At 36.8% G+C, this 24294-nt stretch overlaps 1 protein-coding gene across 1 annotated transcript; it reads right to left on the bottom strand.

Moving 5' to 3' along the window:
- Window positions 1-3215: 3215 nt before the first annotated feature.
- On the bottom strand, window positions 3216-24042 carry LOC141904945 (solute carrier family 12 member 2-like). Its single transcript, XM_074793581.1, has 25 exons — window positions 23860-24042; window positions 23335-23361; window positions 21277-21399; window positions 19600-19771; window positions 16132-16271; window positions 14933-15043; window positions 13523-13634; window positions 11943-12070; window positions 11146-11391; window positions 10881-10988; window positions 10640-10763; window positions 10455-10556; window positions 10040-10195; window positions 9845-9944; window positions 9575-9689; window positions 9046-9075; window positions 7708-7854; window positions 7495-7601; window positions 7148-7251; window positions 6711-7055; window positions 6512-6626; window positions 6302-6388; window positions 6100-6205; window positions 5877-5944; window positions 3216-5735 (listed from the first exon to the last, which is right to left on the bottom strand). Exons 1-25 carry the CDS (start codon window positions 23899-23901, stop codon window positions 5600-5602), a joined length of 3051 nt encoding a protein of 1016 aa, XP_074649682.1. The 5' UTR covers window positions 23902-24042; the 3' UTR covers window positions 3216-5599.
- Between the last annotated feature and the right edge of the window lie 252 nt (window positions 24043-24294).

Below are 24294 nucleotides of genomic sequence, written 5' to 3'. Positions count from 1 at the left end.
AACTCATCGTAGTAAACGGGTTTCGTATTCTAAGCGAATCGTGTTAACGACGTTCGACTGTATGAATAGTGTTGTCCCGGTATAGGTCTTTCTCGTCTGAACTGCGTCGAACGTTTGTATCTCAATTTCCTTGTGAGAACATTTCTACTCTCCTTGTTGAAGTTGGGTTTGATTTTATCAAATATTTACGCAAACGGATTCAAAACGTGCTTTTACGCAGAGTAATTATGACACAAATAGATTTCCTTAAAAGCACAAGCACGCGTGTGTGCGTCCATTCTTGGTTGCTTGAGTATGTTCGATCAGGGAATCATTAAGTGTACACCATTCCTTCCCCTCATGTGAGCAAACCGAACATCGATGTATGAGATTGAGTAGAATATTTACATTTAATTGCAAATCTTGGTAACGACTTTTTAAAATTGAGAAGTATATATGGAAAGTAATGGTTGGTTTAATTCGTTTGATTGATAGATTTAAGGCTAGATAGTATATTAAACTATGTGAATTGCATACCTCTCTGTACACGACTGTTTGTTTTTTCTCATAAAGTGAAAAAGAAAAAATCGAACTAGAGAATTGTCGAGTAAAAAACACGTCGTTAGAATTTCACTTAAGACTGTGATAAATGTGTAATTAATGAAATTATTAACGAAATGTAACTAGCTGTATATCAATTAATCGAAACCTTCACATTAGTATTATGTATATAAATAGATATCAATCACTAAATCGTCTGATCTGTTTCAGACACGCGGAAAACATATATACATAATATACGTATTGGATTCAAGCCAAAATAAGTAAGTCGTTTGGTCTTCTTATCAGGTAGTCACCAACCTCACAAGTCTAGTCATGAAATTTTGAAGCTTCGCTTTAACATATCCTCATTTTTTAAGTCACCTCAGTCATATGTTTTAATGAATGGATAATTTTGAATATCACGATTACAATATTTCTCAACTTTTTTTTCAATGATAATGACAATCTTCAGTTTGTTTGTTGTCGCCACGTTTGAGGCACGTTAACGATTTTTTTGTGGTCCGTCCATACTTCAGCTATTCATCACCTAACGATCTAAGGTTTTTTCAATTGATGTCTACTAGACGTCATTCTGACGTCATAAATCGAGAATCTGCACAATATCCGTGTAAGATGAATATACGAAAGAAATCCCACAATAATTCAGCCAAAGATGTAAAGTTATTGAATAGAAGTGTATATAGATATATATTTGAGCAACGTTTCAGCTGAAAACTATGAGCCATCATTAGCCATCACCGTAACGTCTTGGTGATGGCTAATGGCAGAAGTACGTAAAGATGTATTTTTTCTTTAGCCGAAACATTGCTCGAATATTTATACATTACTATTCGAGATCTTTGCATCTTTGACAGAATTATTTTGTAATTTCTCGCGTATATTTTGATGTCATAATTTGACGTCGTTTAATTTTAGTGCATTCATTATCTAACTTTAACTCTTATGGTGTCATCATTTCATTCAGAACAGTGGAACCGCACCCAGTAGAATATATCAGTTTAGTTTCCCACTAGTCAACTACTAGTCTCATCACTCGCAAATGTAGAATATCAGCATTAATAAATGAAATCACCCTAATCATTAACGTATGGATGCTAATACATATATGCTATGTGTTCTATTTAGATAAAAAAATTGATAAAATACGTATTTCTACATGTTTATATTTTTGTACACCAAAACGTCAAGTGTTATGACACAAGAATATTATACGTACATCTCTCGAAAACCTGCACGGATTTATCAGATGTAGTCACGTGCGAGATAAAATGGACACGGCGATAGTTGTTCCATAAATATTGTATATCCGGTGCGATTTTTTAAATTGTGATATATCAATGATATTTTGAGAGAATCGAGTATGACACTTCGGGGGTAGAACTCGAAGTGTCGGTTGTTTTATCGACAGCTGGTGTTTAGATTGTTTTACTGGTTTCAGGGTGCATTTTTGCGGATCGTGGGCGGGTAAGTTTAGAATAAGGGACTGTTAAGCAAGTAGTTACCTGTACGGACGAATATACATTGTTTATTATTTCCAACACAGTACTCAGTTATATGTACATTTATTATATTGAAATATCATATATTTTATTTGATTATTGATGTTTTTTTCCATGCACGATTGAAGAAATTGCCAGCCATCTAGGGCGCGGCACAGGGCGGGAGGCTACATCACTGAGACTTTACAGCACTTCTAATCATAAACACCCAAAATGAAATATCAGATTTTTGTTCACCCCTTCATGAAAAACTTGTTAAATGACTATAATGAACCGTTGTCACATTATTATGTATATACAGTATTAATGTCATACATAATAAATTGTTTATTTGACTGATAGCAATGTGTTTATATTCATTAATATATTTGATTACTTGATTGAGGACAATCAGATGCCAGGTCCACTAAAAAGATCAACATGTTATGGTATACATGTACTGAAATGAACTAGGCGATAATTCCCGGAGAATCATGACGTCATAGAGCAGCGCATCATCTCGTTGGCGGTGAATATGTGAACCAATCTATTATTCGCTCGCCACAGTAGGAATATTGTGCAGCCGAATTAGTTCACGTATTCACCGATAACGATATATTTTGGGGCAGCACTTAACGGTCAAGAAGACACTGATGACTTGTTAGAACGCCTATATTCGTCATACACGTTACTACTACTATCTTGAGCTAGTTATCGTTGAATACTAATTTTCTGTATCCATTTTCCTTTCCTTCGTTACATTTTCTTTTGGTACCACCGTAATGCGGCCTTTGCGCTTTGCTAGACCTGCGTAGTATTAACTGATAAGTAATTGCATGTAGATATTCATAATATTCTAATGCAAGATCTCCGACACTGAAAGTCTGCAACTATCTCAATTTGTTTTACTATTGACTGTCATGCGCAAGCCGCAGGAAATGCAGCACCTCCCTGGTGAAGTTACAGCGAATAAAAACTGGTCGCTAATGTAAAATGTCGAGAGGAAATGGCGAGAGTATATCGATGTACAATTGGTTGACAGATAGTTGTGTTGACTTCAAACAGGAACTCTGCGTTATTCCAAGTTGATTGATACAGATTGAACCCGAACGATTTGAATCATCTCTCCAGCAACGCGAAAAACAAAACACGACCAAAAAAACCATAGAGTAGATAAGTTTTCACGATGTTTTTATTACTAAAATGCATCACTTTTAATTAGTATAAAATACAACATATCTAATTCAGTATTCAGGTACTCAACTGTGGACCCGATAAGATTTGAGCGTCTTATGAACAAAACAATAAATTCAAGCAGAATAAAGTATATGTTTAACTTTAACGGATCTGAATATTCCGTAAAAAGGCTTTAAAGCTTAAAGTTTTATACGCACTAGGGCACTTTTAGAATAATTATTCCGCAGAAATTTTCGATCAAAAAAGCACCCATCACCTATTCTAAGAAAAAAAAGCTTGACTAAATTGGATATTCTCAATTAAAATAAACAATTAATACGTAAAATTGACGTGTATGACAAAAACGGATTACATATGCAACAATATGACCCCATTGATTTCAAACAGTGGAACCAGTTACAACCAGAACTATTTTAATTTTAATCAAACGATTTCTATTATATCCACAAGGAAATTGATAACATTTTGTAGGACAATGTCCCATAAACCATTAGGTTCCGAGGATTTCAACCCAAATAGCTATTCTGCTGGTTCACAAACGACAACAGCAGGGAGGATTTAGCGAAGCGGGGAGGTTCCTAACTCCCTGAGTGAATTCACACTGTCACGCCAAAGACAAAACAGCAGAAACAAAGTTAAATTGCGGCGCCATCTTACAGAGAAGTGATCATCGTTAACTTCACCATAACGATACGCGTTCCTCTCAAGGTAAAATCACTGATGATTAAGTACATGTAACTGTATCTTGAATACAATGAGCGTTTGTCTGCTGAACTTAAAACACGAAACTCGCAATTGAACCGATAAACATTAACGAAATTCAGGAATATGATGAAACTTAAAGGGGTATACAAGCACCAATCATTATTAGTACATAATTTCATATATATATATATATATGTTTACAATTTCAAAAGCGTAGTAGGTCCCAGCAATTATCTCTTAAGCCATATCAGATAATTTATCAGCTAATGCAATATTTTGAATGATGATACAATGATAGAAAATTCTGGTATTCTACGACACATTGAGTTTATATATTTCTCTCCCCGCGTACACGGTTGAAAGACTCGATCTTTCCGTGAAAAAAATCATTTCACGACATATAAATCGACATGAGATTCTTGTCAGTATTTTACAAACATTGTGGATGGATATATATTAAACGTCTTATGATTCTTACGACCTACTTTTTTGCAGATTTTGTCCTAATTATTCATCTAATATCACAATTTCGTTTCAATCCTAATATCAAAAAGTTTCATAGGCTCGGTCGTACTTTTACCACCCAGGGTCTGATTACACGAAGCCCTTCAGGGAATCATTTCAAGTCACTGCAAATGTGAAGATCACCACTCAGCAAATAATCATAATTGACTACAGTTCAGGCCTGCAGCACGAGGAATTTGTGGGTGGGTTTGTTTTAATTTGGTTGGAACTGTGGGCCCTTGCCTAGAAAACATCTTTTATGCTCAGATATGAGCAATTTCCATTGATACAATTGCAAGGTAGTTCGAAAGAAATGAACAAATTCAATAAGCATGTATCTTTGTAACATACCGGTACATGTATGTTGTAATAGTTGTAAGTGTAATTCTCATTTTTGCTTAATGATTTTTTTTATCAAAAATCGGAGCTAAATTTATTGCGGATTTATTTGAACCTCTTCGCTACAGGACTGCTTCAGGTCAAAATTTGAATTTGTTACCTACATGATTATTCATTAAGACAGTCTTTAGTTCAATACCTCCTCTTTGAAACTGACGACTATATGTTTCAGCATTTCATTAGCAGAAATCTTTTCACACTAATCTAATTACAACAAATTATTCGGAAACGTTACTCCAAACTCGACGACAATTCATTTCATATGAATAAGATCACATTTTTTCATATCACAGTCTTAAAAATGACGAACAGTGCACAATTACTAATCATGATTATTACAGATATTTTACCCCTAATAATTACTGGCATTATATAAAATTCAAGAGCATTTTCAAATGCATTTTTACAATTACAGTACGACTGATGAACCACAGCCAAAGAGATTTACACTTATCAAACCCTGACTTCTAATTCTAATGCTGAATTATACCATATCGGACATAAACATTTTTGACTAGGAAAAAGTATTGGAATCTAAAATATCAAGTTTCCTTACTCAACATTATGAAATGCCCTCATCATAAATGGTTCTAGATTATTAACGAATTCAAATACCATAGCTTCAAAACGCTTCAATTTCACGCGTGATGCTTTATAAAAACCTCTTGACAACAGCCAACATTCTGGAACTCTGAACATATTCAAATAATCTAAAACAGCTTTCCAATGTGGCATCATGTTTCAAAAACTGGATGACAATATTCATTACATTTCTAGGAATAATACGTAAGTACACTAGTTTGGTTTCCTCTCAGCAGCAGTATGGGTGGCATATCTTTAGTAAGTATATCTAACCAAGCCATGTACAGACCAGCCGGCGTGGTACCTTTCCGAGGAATCGGCAAAGTCCTGAAAAACAGATGAAATAACTGAATACGTGAATATTTCATGAAACAATTAATCAAAAGGCTTTCAAAAACAAACTAAATTCTTTGGAATTCAGCATGGAATCACACTCAAGGCTATTCTACTGCTCAAATTATCACTTACATTACGATAAGAGATGCTTCTGATGAATGTTCTTTTAACAATTCTCGTAGACGTATATGACGATTGGTCTGAAAATTACCGGCACAGCTAATTAAATATATTCTTCCAATAGTCGCATAAAAGCAAAGCACAATAAATTAATGAAAATGGCTCTTATAACCGTCAAAACAAATTAATTCATCTTTCAATTTAGAATTGCGGTATCTTTTCTCTGAATGCTTACTTTCTCTTTATGCATAACTAGTTCTGATTGCGTAATCTGCCACGATTCGGGATCCTTGTTATCCTTAGCTAGCCAATCGCTTAACATCAAGTCAAATTCTTCCTTACTAAAAAAAAAAAAAACAAATTAATGGGATTTTTCATAAGTTCCTTTTTTTACTTTGACAAGTATAGTAGTATCTCCCATAGAATTAAACACATACCTTTCTGATTTCGGTTTTCTTCCAATATCCGGTATCACAGTCATACTTGAATATTCTATACGAAATTTACTCAACAAAGCTGCCATACTGAAAACAAACAGAGAAATGTGTATTGAATACGCTCAATTAATGACACTTAAGTACCCAAAGCAAGGCAGATTCAACTGTACGACGAGAAAAGATCATCACCAAGAAAAGGAATGAACTTACTTTCTTTGATCATGATCTAATTCACCCATCTTTTTGCCGGCTGTAAAAACTCGTAATTTACAAGACCTCCAGTGCGACTTAGTCGACAGTATATACGGCAACAACAATGTTAAACCTGTAGACAGATCAAAATAGGGAGCATGAAATGAGATGAATCTTTACAATATAAATATTGTGGAATTAGCTCAATAAAACTTACCTCCATCATCGAACAACCACCAAACATCGATAGTGCCTTTTTTCTGTTTGCGATGGAACATATTCACCGTACGCAGCACGTCCTGATTTATCTGAGCAATTTTTATCGACTTGCGACGTACAGATTTCTTCGTGCTGGCCTCGCTCTCGATTGTACCGACATCCGACATCGCCAGTTCTTCTTCACGGTTATCCTTGCTGTCGATTTCATCTTCGCTATTTTCGACCGATTCGGTAGATTTTAGCGGAGATAACGGAATAGATTCCTCAGTTTTCGTAGATTTCGTTAGCGAATGTTCCTTCGAGCTCTCGGTTGCATTCGCTTCTTGCTCTTCAGCGCTGCTCTCTGCAAAGTAGAATTTCAAACATTACTCATATACCAAAGCACCTCGCTGAACTATTGGGAATATTTTCGATGAAAAGATTAAAAGATTTTACCTTCTCCCGAGTCGTCAACTTCGATCTCAATATGATGATCAGAGCAATCGAATCCTTCGCAAACCCTTAGTATACCGACACCATAGTTCATATCAAATGCCTCACTGAAATATGGAATATTCGAGGGTTTAAGTCAGAAATAGCTTAAAAGAACTACAGTCAAAACCTCAAGAACCATAAGAAAGAGTTAACCAGAATAAGAATTGAAAGAGATATTGAGTCTCTATTATAAAATTCACTGATCGTAGTTTTCACAGTAACAGTAAGATAAGCGGTCCACTGTATCTAAAATGCCGAACTCTCTAATTTTGGAACAGTGTTTACTGTGAAAATAAGATACTACTTACTGAACGACAGTGAAGTATTCAAGTACTTCTTGTGGTTTCACTTTCAACCAATTACTCTTGAATCCCATCAATAATGTATTCGGTCGCAGTTTACCCATACCAGTTGTCTACAGCAAAAAACATTACGTTCAAGTGAAAACCTTTTCTACGAATAACATACTTTTTACTTCATCAATAAAAGTACATGTCGTGAAAATGAATCGTCGTAATTACCTGTAAAAGCGATCGAGCTCCAATTTCGAAGTTATTAGACGTGATCGCGTTATAAAACCCTTTGATTTTACGACTGTGTAACCAGCGATAAGCCTGCTGTATGATTTCATGTAGCTCTTTAGATGATACCTGATTCTCGTGTTTCTCCTATAGAGAAGGAAAGATGAAAACGTTACGCAATGGTAAATCCATTGAAGACATGCGCGAATTAATAAATAGGCCGGTTGCTAAGTTGGGTTGTGGATGGCTTACCGACGCGATACATAAGATTTTAGCTTATTTCTGATATTTTATCTCTACACGTACTAGAATTAAGTTAGACATCTCTTCTTCATGGTTCTAAATAGGTTGCATGCCAAAGTTCACAATCCTTGATGCAAACATGCAGAAAGTCATACCTTGAAACCACCGCTAAGTGCTAAATTCATGATGTACAAGAGACATTAAGGAATGGGTAATCAGGATGCCTGACCCGAGGTAGGACGATCCTATGACATAGGATCTGAATCTTAAGAGGCATTCATAAAGTATACACATTTATTCATTTCAAAGATAGGACCTTCATATGTGTATGGGTAAAAATTGGCATACTTCATCGATGGCCTTTCAAGGAACATACATGCATTAAAGGGTAAAAATGCTTGTTGCCAAAAAAAGATTTTCTGAACAGTTAAAGGAGACCTGCAGAATGTCAATAACCATATCACGGCAGTACGCACACACACGAATCCCAAATTTCTCTCAAATGTTGCCAGCCTTGGTATCTCAATGAAATAAAACTTACATCAAACCAATAAAATAAGAATGGTCTCTGAAAATTATTGTTATTGGTGTTAACTCTTACCAATGGGTTAGAATACTGAAAATTGCACAGCCTTTTCTACAGCTGGTTTACTATTTGAAAACCAATCAATATGACGCAGGGTCGTGTTAAGATATGTGTCTGTGCTGAATTAGTCATACTGAATCTATTCTCGAATTTACCACTGTAGAAAACAGACTAAATGATGAATTTAGTGTGACAATTTGATTTAAGGTCTAAGTATTTCAAATAACCAAGCACTTCCAACAAGTTAATTGAATAGTTCTAGCACTAAATATAAATGAATCAACCTTAGTTTTAAAGCAAAAAGTCACACATAGAATTCCAAACATTCAGTAATCATGTGAAAATCAGAATTGGCTATTCTTTATATTTGTGAAAAAAAATATCAGGTGCTAAGTTGGTTTCCCTTCCCAGGTGTTAGAGGTCTTTTATAAATGATTCTTGTTACAATGAACGTCTGACTACACTGCACAGTTACGCACAAAGTCATCTTTGTGTTTGTTTTAACTTACATGCCATAAAGCTACATCTAGCCAAGTTTTCTACATAAACAATGCAAAAATAAACAAGAACATTTTAAACAATTAACATACATCAAATCAGCTCATTTACAGCCCTACAACTACTGGAGTCAAAGCTAAACAGATTAGCTAATAGCTGAAAGTCACATTAGTAGACGCTCGTATGTTTTTTTAAGTGTCCGAACTGCCTTTTGTTAATCAAATCAGCATATTTTCAAACTAAAAACGAAGCTGTTACTTCTATTCCTAATTCAGCGTGCCAAGGGATATTCGTTTGGGGAGTCATACTTGTGAAGTCACACCAGAACTAGATACAATACACTTACTATGTATAATAATCTAGGTGTAGAACACACGACTATGAACTAAAATTTTGAAAACTTATACTAACAATGAATTCAAACCCAAAACTATATACACAGATTCAAAACGAAATATCAAAAGCACTTTAAATGTAGGCGATAAAATATGGCTATACTTATTTTCAAAAAGTGTACTTTTTAAGCAATTGAAGTCATACCTGAGATATGATATCACCGACAACTAACAGACTCAAATTTTTAGTGATATTGTTTGCGAAGTCTACCAGCGCTGGTCTACTGCCTGGGTAACCAGACAGCACTAAAATTTGTGGTCTAAAAAGAGAAGAAAATAATTGATTAACCCATTGACTGATAATAGTTTTCAATTTCGGTTACTAATTCTTGATTTTTGAATTCTGACTTTTGATAAACAAGGATATTACAATTCTTCATTTTACAAGGCTTAAAGTAATTTAAAGAAAACAAACCGGAAATTTTTTACGTGGTCTAAAACGGACATCAGTTTCAAACTGGTTTGTAAAGCATTTCTGTACATGTGAGCTTGAGTAGATGATCCCCAATTTACATCTGAAACATAGATTTATTCATTTTTACGAATAATGTCGTTTCCCCAGTAACAGGGCCCCGGTTTGATAGCAAGCAATCATTATTAACATAAATACCTGGTTTAGTGTAATGTATATATACATAAAATCCTGCTACTATAACAAATGTTATAAGAGCGCACCACCAGTTTATGACAAACATAACTCCTAAACATAATCCCGCTCCCAATAAACTTATCCACATCGAGTAATACTTGAAGGCCGGCCGCCAACCTAAAAATAATCGAGGTTGATGCAATGACACTATTTTTGCTGTAGTAAAAATCTCCAACCATTCATTATTAGTTTAGTATATTTGAGTTTATGTTCCAAAATGACTTCATAACATTTCTTAACCTTCCCCGCTCAGGAGGGAAGCATAAATTCATGGGATATTTGATGCTTATGAATTTTTTTCGTTTTGGAGTTGCCTGCCTCTCGGCAAGCAGGAGTGTACAGTGCATGCAATATCTCCACAGTATATAATATTCACCTGGTGATTTTGCCAACGAAGCATCGAAACACGAATAGTTGATCAGCGCGTACGCCATCAGGAAAAAGTTCGAAATAATTGGAGCGATTGCATTCAGTTCCCCTGCAATGAATAGTTATGATTATACACAGTGACTTGGTGCTGAGGTCGAGTCATTTCTCAAAACAGTCTATTCCAAAACTTACCAATAGCGATGAAACCTAAGGCGATTCCGAATGTAAGCATGTAAGCACGGAATGGTTCTCCACTTTTTCCATAGCCTTTCGCAAACACATGTATTTTTGGAAATATACGGTCTTTACAGACAGCCTGAAAATAACACAGACACCACAAAGATGTAATGAACTTGAATTCTTGACTGTGGGATCACAACAAGGGATACACATTATTGTCAGGAAGATAGATTATCTTTGTATGTTTTAATACCTGAAAGACTTTCGGAGCACCAATTAGACTAGCCAGAGCGGAGGAAAGGGTCGCTGAAAATATCCCAGCTGTAATCAATGGTCCAAATCCTGAAACCATTTCCATCACCTGAAAATATTTATTAGAACGTCTGAGAAGTGCTGCCATCTGGAAACAGCCAAACAAACAATGCCAAAACGGCGTGCTGATGAGAGCTTAAACAGAAATAACAATCAGTACACGAGAAACCGATGGTTTTAACCACTTAAGTGCTCTCAATACATACCTGCATATTATTCATAAGTCCATATTGACATTGCCCGGGAAGACACTGAGTTTGATTGGAACTGACGACTGGAGGAGTTGCATCCGTCGAGTTTAAACTGATTGTTGCATTCGCCGCAGCCACGGCAACAGGTCCGATCGCGTCTCGGACGACAATTGAGCCACACAACCAGGCCATAAACAAATACACTATTGTACTGAGCAAAATGGCTAGTAACGTTCCTTTCGGTATTGCTTTTTGAGCATCCTATAAAAAACAGTAACCCTACAGTAAGATTTTCATTTTATAGTTTTTGGTATACACAGGAAATTGAACGCTAAAGAAGTAACTGTTACTTCACAACGACAGCATTTCAATAGCATTAAAAATAATAGATCTCATCCATGAATTCACTTTAAATTCATCGATCCGATCTGGTATAAATCTTTGAATGTTTCTTTTAATCTTAGTTTCACGAAGGAGTGGCAGCAATGTAACCTTCAAGAGCAACTGGAAGAAAATTTATCAAATTAGTGAAACTCCCAGTTGTAAATGAGGTAACAATCTGATTACAACAAGATACAACAAGATTAGAATGGGAAGCCTCTTACTGCATCACATCACACACCAGTCATATCTAATTCAGCTCGCCGCGTTAATCTACCGTTCACAATCTTGTGTAAGCTATTTGTAATTTGCAGGTTTCATCAATCTATCAATCAAGCGAACTAATCTATAAATCTACTGAACTAATCTATCAATCTTGTGAACGCGTGTTTGTTACACAATGGACGGAGCGATACAAATCGCAAACTCACGTTCAAATCGCCGGATATGTTCGCGCCGGCCAAAATTCCAGTCGCCGCCGGGAAAAATATTGAAAATACAGAGAAGAACGATTCACCATCTCGGAAATCCGGACCCATATTATCCATGAATACATAACCTGAAATATATGAGAAGAATGTTAATTTTCAGATACCTGTACATGGATGCGTCCACAAGATTACATCATTACAGATTATGAGGACTTTCTCAATGAAAAATTCCGAACTCATTATCGATATATCAAATATTCAGACATATTACAAGGAAATGCATAATAATCAGCAGGACTAGTGGATGTAGAGAGATATCTCTGAACATTTGTCATGACATGATGTGTAATTTGTATCACCAGTACATATTTGGTCTCTTTTGAAATGCGATGTATGCGTACTATTATGACTAGTCTAGCTGCCATTGTTGCAGACATTTCAAGAAAACATTTTTCAAGGAATCAAGAAGTACCGGTGTAAACCTTATTCGCCATTTTGATAACTAACATTAAATCATTTCATATGCATTCTAAACATTGTTATTGCTAGTATGCGAAAACTGGGTTGTAGAAGATTGAGTGAGGGGGGATTTTTTTATGAAGTTAACTCATATCATAGTTCACCTACGCAATTCATGGATAGCAATAAGATGTGCAACAATACATAGATAAACTGAACACTGTACGATTATGAGTGTCGTTAACCCCGCTCACTCGTGAATCGCTACAGACTGCAACAGCTTATTTTATAATAAAGAGTGGGCGAATATTACTTAGTCAGTGGTAACACCATATACAACCTCAGAGAATTCTACATTCGCGTTCGCCACTGAATTATTTATAGTTTGGACGTGTAGTTTATTATGACCGAATGACACCCCGTTTCAGCAGTTATCACAGTTATCACCGAGCTTCCAGACAGCGTTATTAGCTGTTAATACCAGTGATCAATATTAATGATAAACATGAATACATAGAACAGTATTATATTTCAAGCCGTAGTCGGAGTTTCATTACGGGCTTGTGGAAGGGGTTGACTGATATATCGCGCGATGATTTTCGAGAATGATTAAACTTTCGATACAATATAGAACGAAATATAATCTAGCAAAAAAATTCAGCCAAAAACTTTTTCAGGGTGGCTACTTCTATTTTTTACTTGCTTTCCACTTTTTCCCAATTTCCAGACTAGTGGCAACCCTGTTTTTTCAAAAAACAGCGCAGCGTTCTCCAGCTTTCAAGATGTGCCGCAATAGATTTTTGCATAAACTATTCAATTATAAAAGTCTGAAAATGATGGATAGATAATATCACGAAAGCAACGTTGGCTGTAACGGTAATCTTGGGATTAACAAATCAACAGTAAGCAGGGTTTAGTGAAAGTCTTAAGCCTCTTTCTAAGACGACGGTGACCTCGGGCAGATTTACACAGGAAAACAAAACATAACCTTAAGACGTTTACAAAACGATGATTTATTAATAGCTGGCCCGGGAGTCACGTAGGGTATAACCATTCCAACGAGCGAAAACTGATATTCAATGCCCTTTTCTTGTGGATCAAGACCCCCGACATTGTCTTACCTTGAGGTCCAGTGAAACCTTTAGCCGCTTTTTCGGTCGTTGGAGGGATAAAAGCACCAACGATGAAATTAATGATAGCGATAATTAGAATAACTAGTAAACCAATCTGAGCCTAAAAAATAAAACATGAAAAAAAAAATCATTAAAATACAATAATTTAGCATCAAGCTGAAAATTTCAAATTTCGAAAAAGTTTTTCTCTAAGTTTAAATCGTAGTGGCATCAATCAAAGACAACTAATGGACTGCGCGGAAAATCAACAGGAAATACAAGGCTTTTTAATAAGGGAAATATGGGAGTAATTTCCAGCGAAGCCTCACCGCTGCGAGGTTGAGTAACTGAAATTAATGAACGCAATCAGTCAACGCACGGATAATAACACACGAGGGAATCTAATATCGCTATCACAGATTGATTGTCGGTTGTTACCGGATTAATAGATCAAATATTATACCTGTAGATATAACAACCGTGAATTAATCAAAACCTCGGTCGTTCTCAGTTATCATCATTATGCGAGGAGAGAGATGAGAGATGAGAGAGGAGAGGGGAGAGAGTTGTGTTACCAACACATGAATCGCAATAATCAACAATCATTGTACCGTGAAGACCACGATCAAAATAAAGTAATAAAATTGTACAAGTTTGTTATCGAGCTAAACCCTGGTAACCTAATATGATTAAAGCCTAACTCAAGTCAACTATAATACATTGTACAATCAGATTGTCGGATCGTAAGCAGTCGAGTCAGCGATTCTTTAACCGTGAACCTTTTCGACATGAGTTCACTTATGACCATGACCGATCATAGGGATAGAACGAGCTCTATTTCCTCATCTTAACTGACCACGACTCATCTTAACGCCATAGCCAATCAGCGACGAGTATTGCATCAAATGTATACAGTATCATAGTCGCCCTGGGCCTTCTTCGGTTATCGGAGTTAGTCGACTAAAGTCGAACTAAATGAAACCAAATGTCCGTTAGTCGGAACTATAGTCCAGAAATGGTCGACCACGCAATTAAGCACGGTCGCTACAGTTCGGACCTAGGTTCAAGATGGCCGACACTGTGAAATACGTTACGACCGAACTAAAGTGTGTTCGGCTATTAGTTCCGACCACTAGTCGACTAGCGACGAAAACCGAAGTTGGCCCTGAGTGCACTTCGTGAGACAAATGAATCGAAAATCAGTGGTCACATGTGTACTACCACTGACGATCTATTCGGGTCATAAGTCAACCTGAGCTAGGCTTAAGTCATTGTACTAGTTGGGATGTTCATTATGTTGTTAATGACTTATCCCAATGACGACTTACATTGAGTAAGTTGATTTGAAAAAATAAGAGATGATTCAAGTGATGAGATTACTAGAATCCGATGAGATCCGATGAGCTTAGCGAAACTTACCCTGGCTTCCCACTCCATGCCTACAACGGCTATAAGAACAATAAGTATCATGGTTAATATGCCTATAATCCGGACATCATTCGTAGGGTCGACCATCACGGCGTTATGAGCCTGAAAATAAAACACAATGTCAGCAAAATGGTGGCATTCAGGTGGCAGGTTTGAAAATCATTAAGAAAATTAGAACAAACTAAAATACCATGAACTATTATCATTTGTTCAAAGAAAAATTTATCCTCTATTTTCCCTGTTTGTAAATAGTCAACCATTTCATTGTAAAGCTAGTAAAAGGTATAGGTTCATAGTCCGTGTTACGCGAAGAGTACGGGTGGTTACGGGAAGTGTGGAGTAAGATGGGAAAAATTTGGCCACGGCGTTATTTCTATGGTTACGCCATTAGATAAACACAATTCGGTCAGACGAGGAAATTGGAATGATTACGTACGGAAAGATGCAGATAAATCTTATTTACAGGGAGCATCGAAAAAACCACAAAAAAATACGTGCTTGATAAATGTATGTTCATTCATAAAGCAACAAAGGTCACAGATCGTTGGACAACAGGTTTTATTACGAAGGTTTCCATCTTCATCAGTTCTTATCGTTACCACGTTACAGGGTGGCCACTTTTATTTGACTCGCTTTTCCCTGATTATTCCCTGACATTTTCCCTGACTTGATCTGCTAAGAAACCAATCAATTAACACAGTGAAATATATGCAAGACATATACGGAAACTTCGTTTATATGCGCAATCTAGCTATCTCAGCAAATTTTTCCTAGATTCTTAGCTTCTTTCCAAATTCCCCGACGATTAGCCAAATTTCTTAAGGAAAAGAAAATCACCAACGTAGTATATCGGCCAACATCAAAAAGTTTGCTCATTTTCAAACATTTAAAATAGTAGTTTAATCGAAAATTAACTACAAATCATTCTGATTTTGAATGCATTTTGATGATTTTGGTAATAATTGACCTCTTGAAAGAGAGAAGTAACTACTCTCAAATAGTAATGGTAGTCTGGTCTGCTAAGAATAGTTGAAGGGGTCTAAGTTATCTGAATACAAGCCTAACTCATCACACAATAGCACATGTATTGGAGAAAGAATCAGTGATAATTGCAGTGGCACTGATAATGTCGAGAAAGGATGTCTTCAGCTGTAAATCAAGGTGGCAACAAGCATTCATTGCATACTTACAACCATGAGATCTCTGACAGTCTCAGCAAATCCCACTACGTACATTGCGACTGCTACTGCATTGGCTAATGAAAATATAAGGCCTATCGCGCCTCCGAATTCAGGGCCTAAACTTCTTGAGATCATGTAATACGCTCCACCTGGAAGGAAAATGAAGCATAAATTTCAGGGGTCAGATTAATGAATTCTTGAATTTTCACATTTATCATGTCCTAACGCTTGGCTTTTTTCACATGTTTTTACATCAAAATAACGAGGATTTTTCACATTTTTTTCAGACTTTTCACAATCTTTCATGTCATGGTACAATAACATAAGCAGTTTTGATGACAATCTGGACAGATTAAAACAAAACTTCTATCACAGCTTGTGCATAAATTCTGACTTCCACATACCGGGTACGCCATAAAAAGGGGGTAAAATACTTTCACAAAACATTTTTCTCAAACTCGAATTTAAACGTTTTTATGAAATTTCCTTCTCATTTTTCACACCCATCATCTATTGAGAAATTCAATAGAGGCAAGCTGAACAAAATAACCATTCCTAAAATCTAAATTCTTATCACGTTCTTCTATCGCAATCGTTCGCGTTCGTTTTCACGATAAACCCGAGGCGGTCGGGTTAAATTCAGTTTGAACACGTCCACGGCGAGAAGTTATTACATCGAAATTAAAACTCGGTTACACGACGAAACATCATTAAACACGCCGAGGAAACGTGAGAAACGAGATTCCCGCCATCGGCTCGGCGCGATCCCCACTGTGACAAATTTCTTCATTTTCAATTCGCTACTGGAAGATGAAACCCTCCTTCAGGACGTTTCACGTAACAAGTTCTGCGTTTGCGAGCATTAGTTGATTAGAAATATACTATTTTCGATATCATTCATTTTTCATCTTATATTAAAACGACGGAGGCCCCGAAATAACTCGAATGACGTTCATCAGAGTTCAAGTGACAGACATATCTAAACCTGTACTGCACGTGTACATATCTCGAGGCAAACCGTCTCTACGACCTTTCATACATAGACAACGTGAATCCTCGGTAAATTATACCCCGCATAAACTTCTGTCTCCCTCGAGTGTCGCGCGGGCATCACTTAGCCAATTACCCGTTCCTGCAAACCGATCAAGACAGACGGCAGAATTACGGATTATTTTCGCATCACCGTCATCAGTCGTCGGGCTGCGCGGAACGAATATCAGACAAATCAATATGACGACGATGATGACGATGGCACTCGCGATGATCTATAAATATACACACGTGCGTGAGCCGGGCGCTTCGTAAGTAGTACTTAACACAACCGGAGACAGAGTAACTGATAATTTTATTAGTAAATGTCAACTCGAAAAACTGTCCCCACGGTAGTAGTAGCCATCGACGGGTGCGCTGATCAGCTTTCACCATAGCTGAATATCTAACCAGTTCCCTACAGATCAGTCGTTTTTAAAGAGTTTTTTTCAAGGAGAAAATTTTTAATTTCTACAACACTTTCATAACCCAATTACAGTAGACTCTTTCTATGTTGGTACTGTTTATGTTGGTAAACCATTAATTCGGTGGTTTTGTGAGCAAATTTTTATCCTTAACCTACGTCAACTTGGTTTCTAATTAGGTAACTAATTAGGTCTCAACTGTATCGGTTTAGAGACTACTTTGAACTAGAAGAAAATTTCTAATTACCCGTTCTCACGACTGAAGGAGTCATGTGCACAATGTTCAAATTAAAGGAGTTTAAAGCACCTTTAAAAGCATTTTGAAGGAGTTTTTAAGGAATCATTCAAGGAATTCTATAGACGTCATCAATTATGGAAAAGTTCATCAACAGGTATGAATTGTTGACACAATACTCTGCGAACTTCTCGTGGTCAGCTTTAATAGAAAGATCAATTCGACAAATAAATCCCGAATGCATAGTTGATAAGCGACTGAGAACACCAGCTGAAACAAACAAACCAAATCAATCAGTCAAAATACGGCGAGTACACCGATAATACCACTCGCCTACGACTTCAGCGTTCTCTTCTACATCCTACGTTCAGGTGAAAAAAAGAAATCTTATTCATTAAAAGCCGCATCGATTCCCGGTTGGCGTGCTTTAATCACGATAGTGCAGCATCTCTCTACCCGACTAACCGACGATTTATAACCAACGACGGAACACATTTTCCTGCACCTATTCAGTATTATCCCTCCGGGGTTTTCATTATAGATACTCGGCAAAAACATTTAATGAGTTCTAGAATCCTACTGGTAATCAATGTATGCTTTTTAATACTACCCGCTAATTAAGCAAGATTCAAGAAATGTCTCCCAGATGCCAGTTCATTTCATTTAATTAGATTGACATTTACCATGTCATTATACGCTGTTGTTTAGTTACCTTAAGATGAAAATAATGTTTAGTGCGAAAACATTGTTTGCAATCTGAGGCACCCGAGTCAAACATACTAACCTCAAGCATTTCAATAATTTTTCATTAAGATATCATTGCGGAAAGGCCTAAAATTGATTTCGATAAAAAAATGCTCAGCGGGGAACCTCGGGAACTGGACATTTAGTTTTCTGGAGCAATGTGAATACTTCACTGTCTTGAGTGTTACCAAAATCTATGAGCAGTTCTTCAGACAAGACTCTTGTATAGAGTCTCTCGACCAGGTACGCGTTATCACAGCCAGATGACTTATAGCGTACAATCAATCTATTTGAGACTATCAATCAAAGCTAAGTCGTCGTAATACGTCCAAACTGAGCAATTACCATCAGATTGATATCAATTTGCCATCCGTACGCTGTCAACCAGCGCCGAGCCTCCAGGTTCGCGAGATATTAATGGCCGGTGACTTCAAAACGAGCCGAACTTTCGCCGTATATTTCTTGCACGCGACTGAATTGCCGTCGTTATTACTACTGACGGATTATTCAATAAACCGATCGTAAATACGAAAAGAAATTTATAGCCGCCGACTTCCTGTCGGCGTCAGACCGATACATCCAGCGGGGATCGCAGTGAAGACGGGTATAAAATAACCGATAAGATGCTTACGCGATGTCGCGTGATAGAAAATGCTCGTATTACTGTCAGGTTCAGACATATACGAAGACATGACGACGGTAATAAAAAGCTCAAATACAGCTGTCATTGGAAAAACCGTCGCAGAGGATCGGTGAAGGTGATGTGAATTACGACATCGTTTTTTTTCCAATAATCAAAGCCCCCTAGTGAACGTATATACAAAAACATTATCGGAAATCTATAACGAACAGAGCCCACATTTTATGAAGCAATGTTTTTCTTAGCCTTCGACCTTTGGACTTCCATTAAAACGTATCGAACGCTCTTCCCAATATAGAGATATTCCGACTGATAGACCATTTCTCCCGATATCAAATCGATGATACTATTCATTCTCCGAGTACAGTTGTTTTAGATAGATACCATAGATTTCATGAGCTTACCTCCTTTCACTTCTCCGTTCGTACAAATCGCTGACATTGACAACGACGTTATAGTTGTTACTACGGCTGATATGAGTATAATGAGAGTGGTCAAACCGATTCCAGCTTGACCTACGACCCACGACAGACGTATAAACAACATCACTCCCCAAATATTCAGCAGACATCTTATCTGTAAATACAGCAACGTTAAACAACAATTTAGTTTTCATCCTACGATTTAAAAGGATTGAGATTTAAGAGTTTTTAAGATACCGGTATTTCTTTTATTTGATTTGATCCTTAATCGCTTTAAAACACCTTTAAAAGCATTTTCCGTTGTGAAGGAGACAATAAGGAATCAAGCAGTCATAGGGACCCAGCTAGTGCATTCCTTCCTGCTAGTTGGTAATAGTATTTCAGGGTTTTTTATCAATCACTTATCTTATGACGACAATGACTGATATCATGAGGCCAGGGATGCTTTTTGTACCTTTTTGTTATAGGACCTAGTGTGAAATATCTTATACGTGGAAAAGTAAAAGGCGGCGTTTGTTATCTGCACTGCAGGTTCAGCGAGCAAGGCTAATACTAATCGCAGAGAAATGTCCCAAAAATCACGATTCATTGCACGGTAGTAATTCATAAAGCCGGTTATCAGACATGTTGAGAGCATTGTAAACAGCAATCTAAGAGCACTAAACCGGTCGTAAATCCAATAGAATCAGCCGAATAAAACAAAAGCAGACAACAGTCCCCGAGGAGGTTGTTCGTACGTGCATTTCCAGATTAGCAACGAGACTTTTGACTCATTAAATTTTAACAGTTGCGGAATTGCTATATTTGTTTGAAAGCATACAATTATCCACCAAGAGGATACATGCAATACCTAAACGAGTGACTAGGTCACGTATTTTTTCTATAATACGGAAGCTCATTTTGATGAATATGTGTTACGTGCACCTCTTACTGCTATATATTTCTCTGTGTGTATGTAGGTATTATTATAATCGATATCGGTATGCGTAGAATTTAAAAGCCCCCATCAACCGACCTGACATTATTCAAACAGCCGACAGAATTTCACATGTCGTTCTCCAGAGAACCGGAGAGAATCACGAAACAATACAACGTGCATATGTATACGTCCACATACATCGATGATTCAGAAACAGCTTTAACGGTTCACAGGGGTCCATGCTGGGCCCAGGGTGTTATAACAAAAAATGTTATTCACTGAGTGAATCTCAGAAATTTCTTGGATTAAAATGTTACAATTTATTCATTTTTTATGAATAATGTAATGTATTTAGAAACACGAGGTAAACAGCATTATCCAAATTCCCTGTTATCTAAGGTTTTTTGCTCAATGTGTCAAATTTCGAGAGTTTTCCCTGGTTTTTTTCTACTTTTTTCTGATTCCCTGTTTTCCAGGTTTTACAGGGCAGTAGTCACCCTGTTTTGAGTTCAATGATTTGATTTCTATAGTGTTATTTCGCAGTCAAAGGGAAAGAATCAAATATTCATGAAAACGTTTACATTTACTTACTCTCTAAACCGCAGTATTATGTAGAGTCAAGCAACTATTTTATCAGGTGAAACAACCAGCAAAATGGAGAATTTATACCTACACTAACACCTCAAAATCAAGAGTATTACATTGCCGGAGCATCTATATGTTTGTCCAAAAATACTTACTAGTACTCCTTGGATCCATCCGAATTTAGGGGCCGATTTATCTTTTTTCTTTACAGCTATACTTTCACTAGCATTCGACTCTTTTCTTGCCGTTCCATTTTCTTCCGTTAATAGAATTCCATCCTAGCAAACAGAAACCAGCTATATTAAAACCGCGAAGTAGCGACTGAATCGAGGTAATGTTGACTCCATTCCACAGGTGTGTGTTAGCCAAGAGTTAGTGATATCGCAAATGAATTTCGATTTTAAACAACCGTGGAACTGAGTCCAGAAATTCTGCATAGTAAACCTTGCCTTACTCAGACATCGGCTAACTTCACCTTCAAATCCCGACGGGTGAAGATGCCTTTTGACTGCTCAGACAGAAACTAAACTATTTTTGTGACTTGCTGACATAAATTTCTATCCGTAAACTCAGATTTCCGCTTAATTGGGACCAATTTTGCGAGTTGGATGTCCTAGCTGAACTAGGTTTACTGTATATTGTTTAACACTGGGTGCCATGTTTTAGCTCATCAAGGGTGCTGGACTCAGGCGTGGGTCAACTGGTATATTCAAAGTCAGTCAAACTTTAAGTTCAGCGGGGCGCTGCTATACCAAGAATTTAACTACCCCAGTACTTATTCTATTAAACTTTGAATTAACTAATGAGGAAAAATATCAATTCTAAACTAGAACTTTTATGACTAATCGTTATCAATGACAGATCATTATTGCTGACCATCAGACTTCGGAACAAATCCAAATTTCAGGAAAACGATTTATCAGTGCAATTTCGCTGGCATAAAACTTTTTACTGCATGGTAAATAGAGTTTTTAAGCACACGTTATCACGGCCGATGGTTCTAGATAATATCTAACATTCATGAGGTCATGGCTAAACATTAAAATACGGGCTATTCATTTCCGATACCAGCAAATAAAATTATCATTAATTGCTGGCGTAGGGACAAACATTTATTGTAAACAAACCACAAAAATGCGTTAAGCGTGGACTTGAACAGAAAAATCTACTAGCCTATGAATAATCTATGTATTATTGGTAGCTAGTCGCGCAGTGACTAACGCCCGGAAACTATGAGCTTAATCCACAGTTTCGTTTACAATTTCATATGCGTATGAATAAAAGTGTAGCGTTCAAAACGCATGAATAAAATTGCACTCTGTATCGATTTATGGGGGAAAATACAGCATCAAACATATTATGAATATATGTATGTATGAAAGCTATCTAATATTACCTCTATTACTGAGGATGAGCCGTATTGAATGCATTCGCCATGGAATCAATAAGTATCGAATACGAAAATAACAACACTTAAAATAGATGATCACAAAACTGCACCGGGATGACTTTTCTGAATAGGTTACCAAACAAAACATGTGCAACAGCATTTTGTAGTGGAAAAAATAATTATGTTACAGATACTGCTTTTAAAGTCGAAAAACGCATCATATTTAGCAAACCTCAATTAACATGTCGTGGATTTGGTTTTGAAAGTAGACGCCTTGCTGAGACAAGAAAACTTTTTCAAATCAGTCACACAATTCAAAATCAAACAAATTGGCAAAAGCTATTCAGACGAAATCCCAAGAAACATTTCTAAACAAGTTATGCAATTCAAAATTGAAAGAAAAAAATTGGCAAACGTCTAGCTCTTCAAACAAAATCCCAAGAAGTCTTTAAGATTTTAAATCAGTAGTATAATTCAAAATCAAAAACTGTCGCATGTTTGTAGTTCTTCCGACAAAATGCCTAGAAATCCGAGGTACCACAGTGTTCTAAATTAAAATGTCAGGTCCTGGTAATGAACAAAAATGTGCATCGAACAAACGATTTCAAAACCGGTTTTCAAGGTTAGAAGACCTTGACACATGAAATATGAAACATTGCCGCTACTGAACAGTAGGACTATTTAAAAAAATGCCCATTTCATACGCAATAAATTCGTTAAAAACTAAGAAATACGAAATCGACATTAGGTAAAAACTGTGCATTAGGTATTGTAATAATGATTAACCCAAAAACGAGACAGTTACAATCAATGATCAACTTACCAGGGCACTGCAACTTTTAACCAGAACCTAAATTGAGCAATTAATCAGGGATAAAGCGCATTGAATAGGTATCTGGCAATGATCTGTTCATTCACTCATTAGGCCTCGTCTTAAATACTCTGACCTTGACAGTGACAGACTACATATTGGAGCATCATAATGGTAATTCCAGCTAGACCGAGTTTCATGAATTATAAACTTTAAAATCTTGTGATTAGGATTAAACTATTCATGAAACATGGTCCATATAACAATTCATATCTTCAAGTAGACACATTTTTAGGCAGCGAGGTTCTCTTTTCTGTGCTTTTTCTCTGATGTACTTAGATTTTAATGATTTTGCAATTGTATGACGACCGTATAGGCCTATGTTACTAAATGTCAAAAACATGAACTTTCATTAAATCATTCATCATCCGACATCCTGTCAATCAGGGGCCTAGAATTTATCAAAAATTTATTCAGATACTTGAAAAAATTTGCAAAACCTGTACAGAAGAAAAAAAAATCAACCGATCATATTACCTTTTCTTCGTGAAGCTGAGCCAAAGTTGGCCGCGATTTCATCTGCAACGCGGCGGTCGCCGATAGCAGGTTGCGATAATGATCGGCGTGGGGCAGCGCTTCGTGCGTATTGTGACCGAATGTTTTGGCATTTCGGGTATCATATGTGTAAGTAGGTGAACTTATCGAATCACGGTGTACGCTGTGAGATGGTGATAGCGGAGGAGGAGTTGTATCCCCGCTACCAGTTCCAGCCTGCTGCTGTTGAGTACCGCTGCTGTTACTTGCTGTACTGTTCTGTCGGCGCCGACCCAATTTAAATCCTCCGTGTTCGTTAACAAAATCTACTTTTGCAACTTTAAAGCGTGATTTCGGTTTCTGTTTTAAACTAGAAGGTTTTTCACCGTTATCGCCGCTTGCTTCGCGGTCGAATTGGATGTTTTTATTCGGATCGAC

The sequence above is a fragment of the Tubulanus polymorphus genome, chromosome 5 (genome assembly GCF_964204645.1).
Source record: "Tubulanus polymorphus chromosome 5, tnTubPoly1.2, whole genome shotgun sequence".
In the NCBI taxonomy this organism is placed as follows: Eukaryota; Metazoa; Nemertea; class Palaeonemertea; order Tubulaniformes; family Tubulanidae; genus Tubulanus; species Tubulanus polymorphus.
This window is presented reverse-complemented; position numbering and strand designations above follow the sequence as displayed.

Excerpts from the sequence above, each read along its gene's own strand:
- LOC141904945 (XM_074793581.1), bottom strand. The coding sequence starts at position 23,901 with ATGAAATCGCGGCCAACTTTGGCTCAGCTTCACGAAGAAAAG. Across the intron at positions 10,557-10,639 it reads CTTAGGTTTCATCGCTATTG|GGGAACTGAATGCAATCGCT; the intron begins GTAAGTTTTGGA and ends TATTCATTGCAG. Across the intron at positions 6,206-6,301 it reads AGAAAACCGAAATCAGAAAG|TAAGGAAGAATTTGACTTGA; the intron begins GTATGTGTTTAA and ends TTTTTTTTTTAG.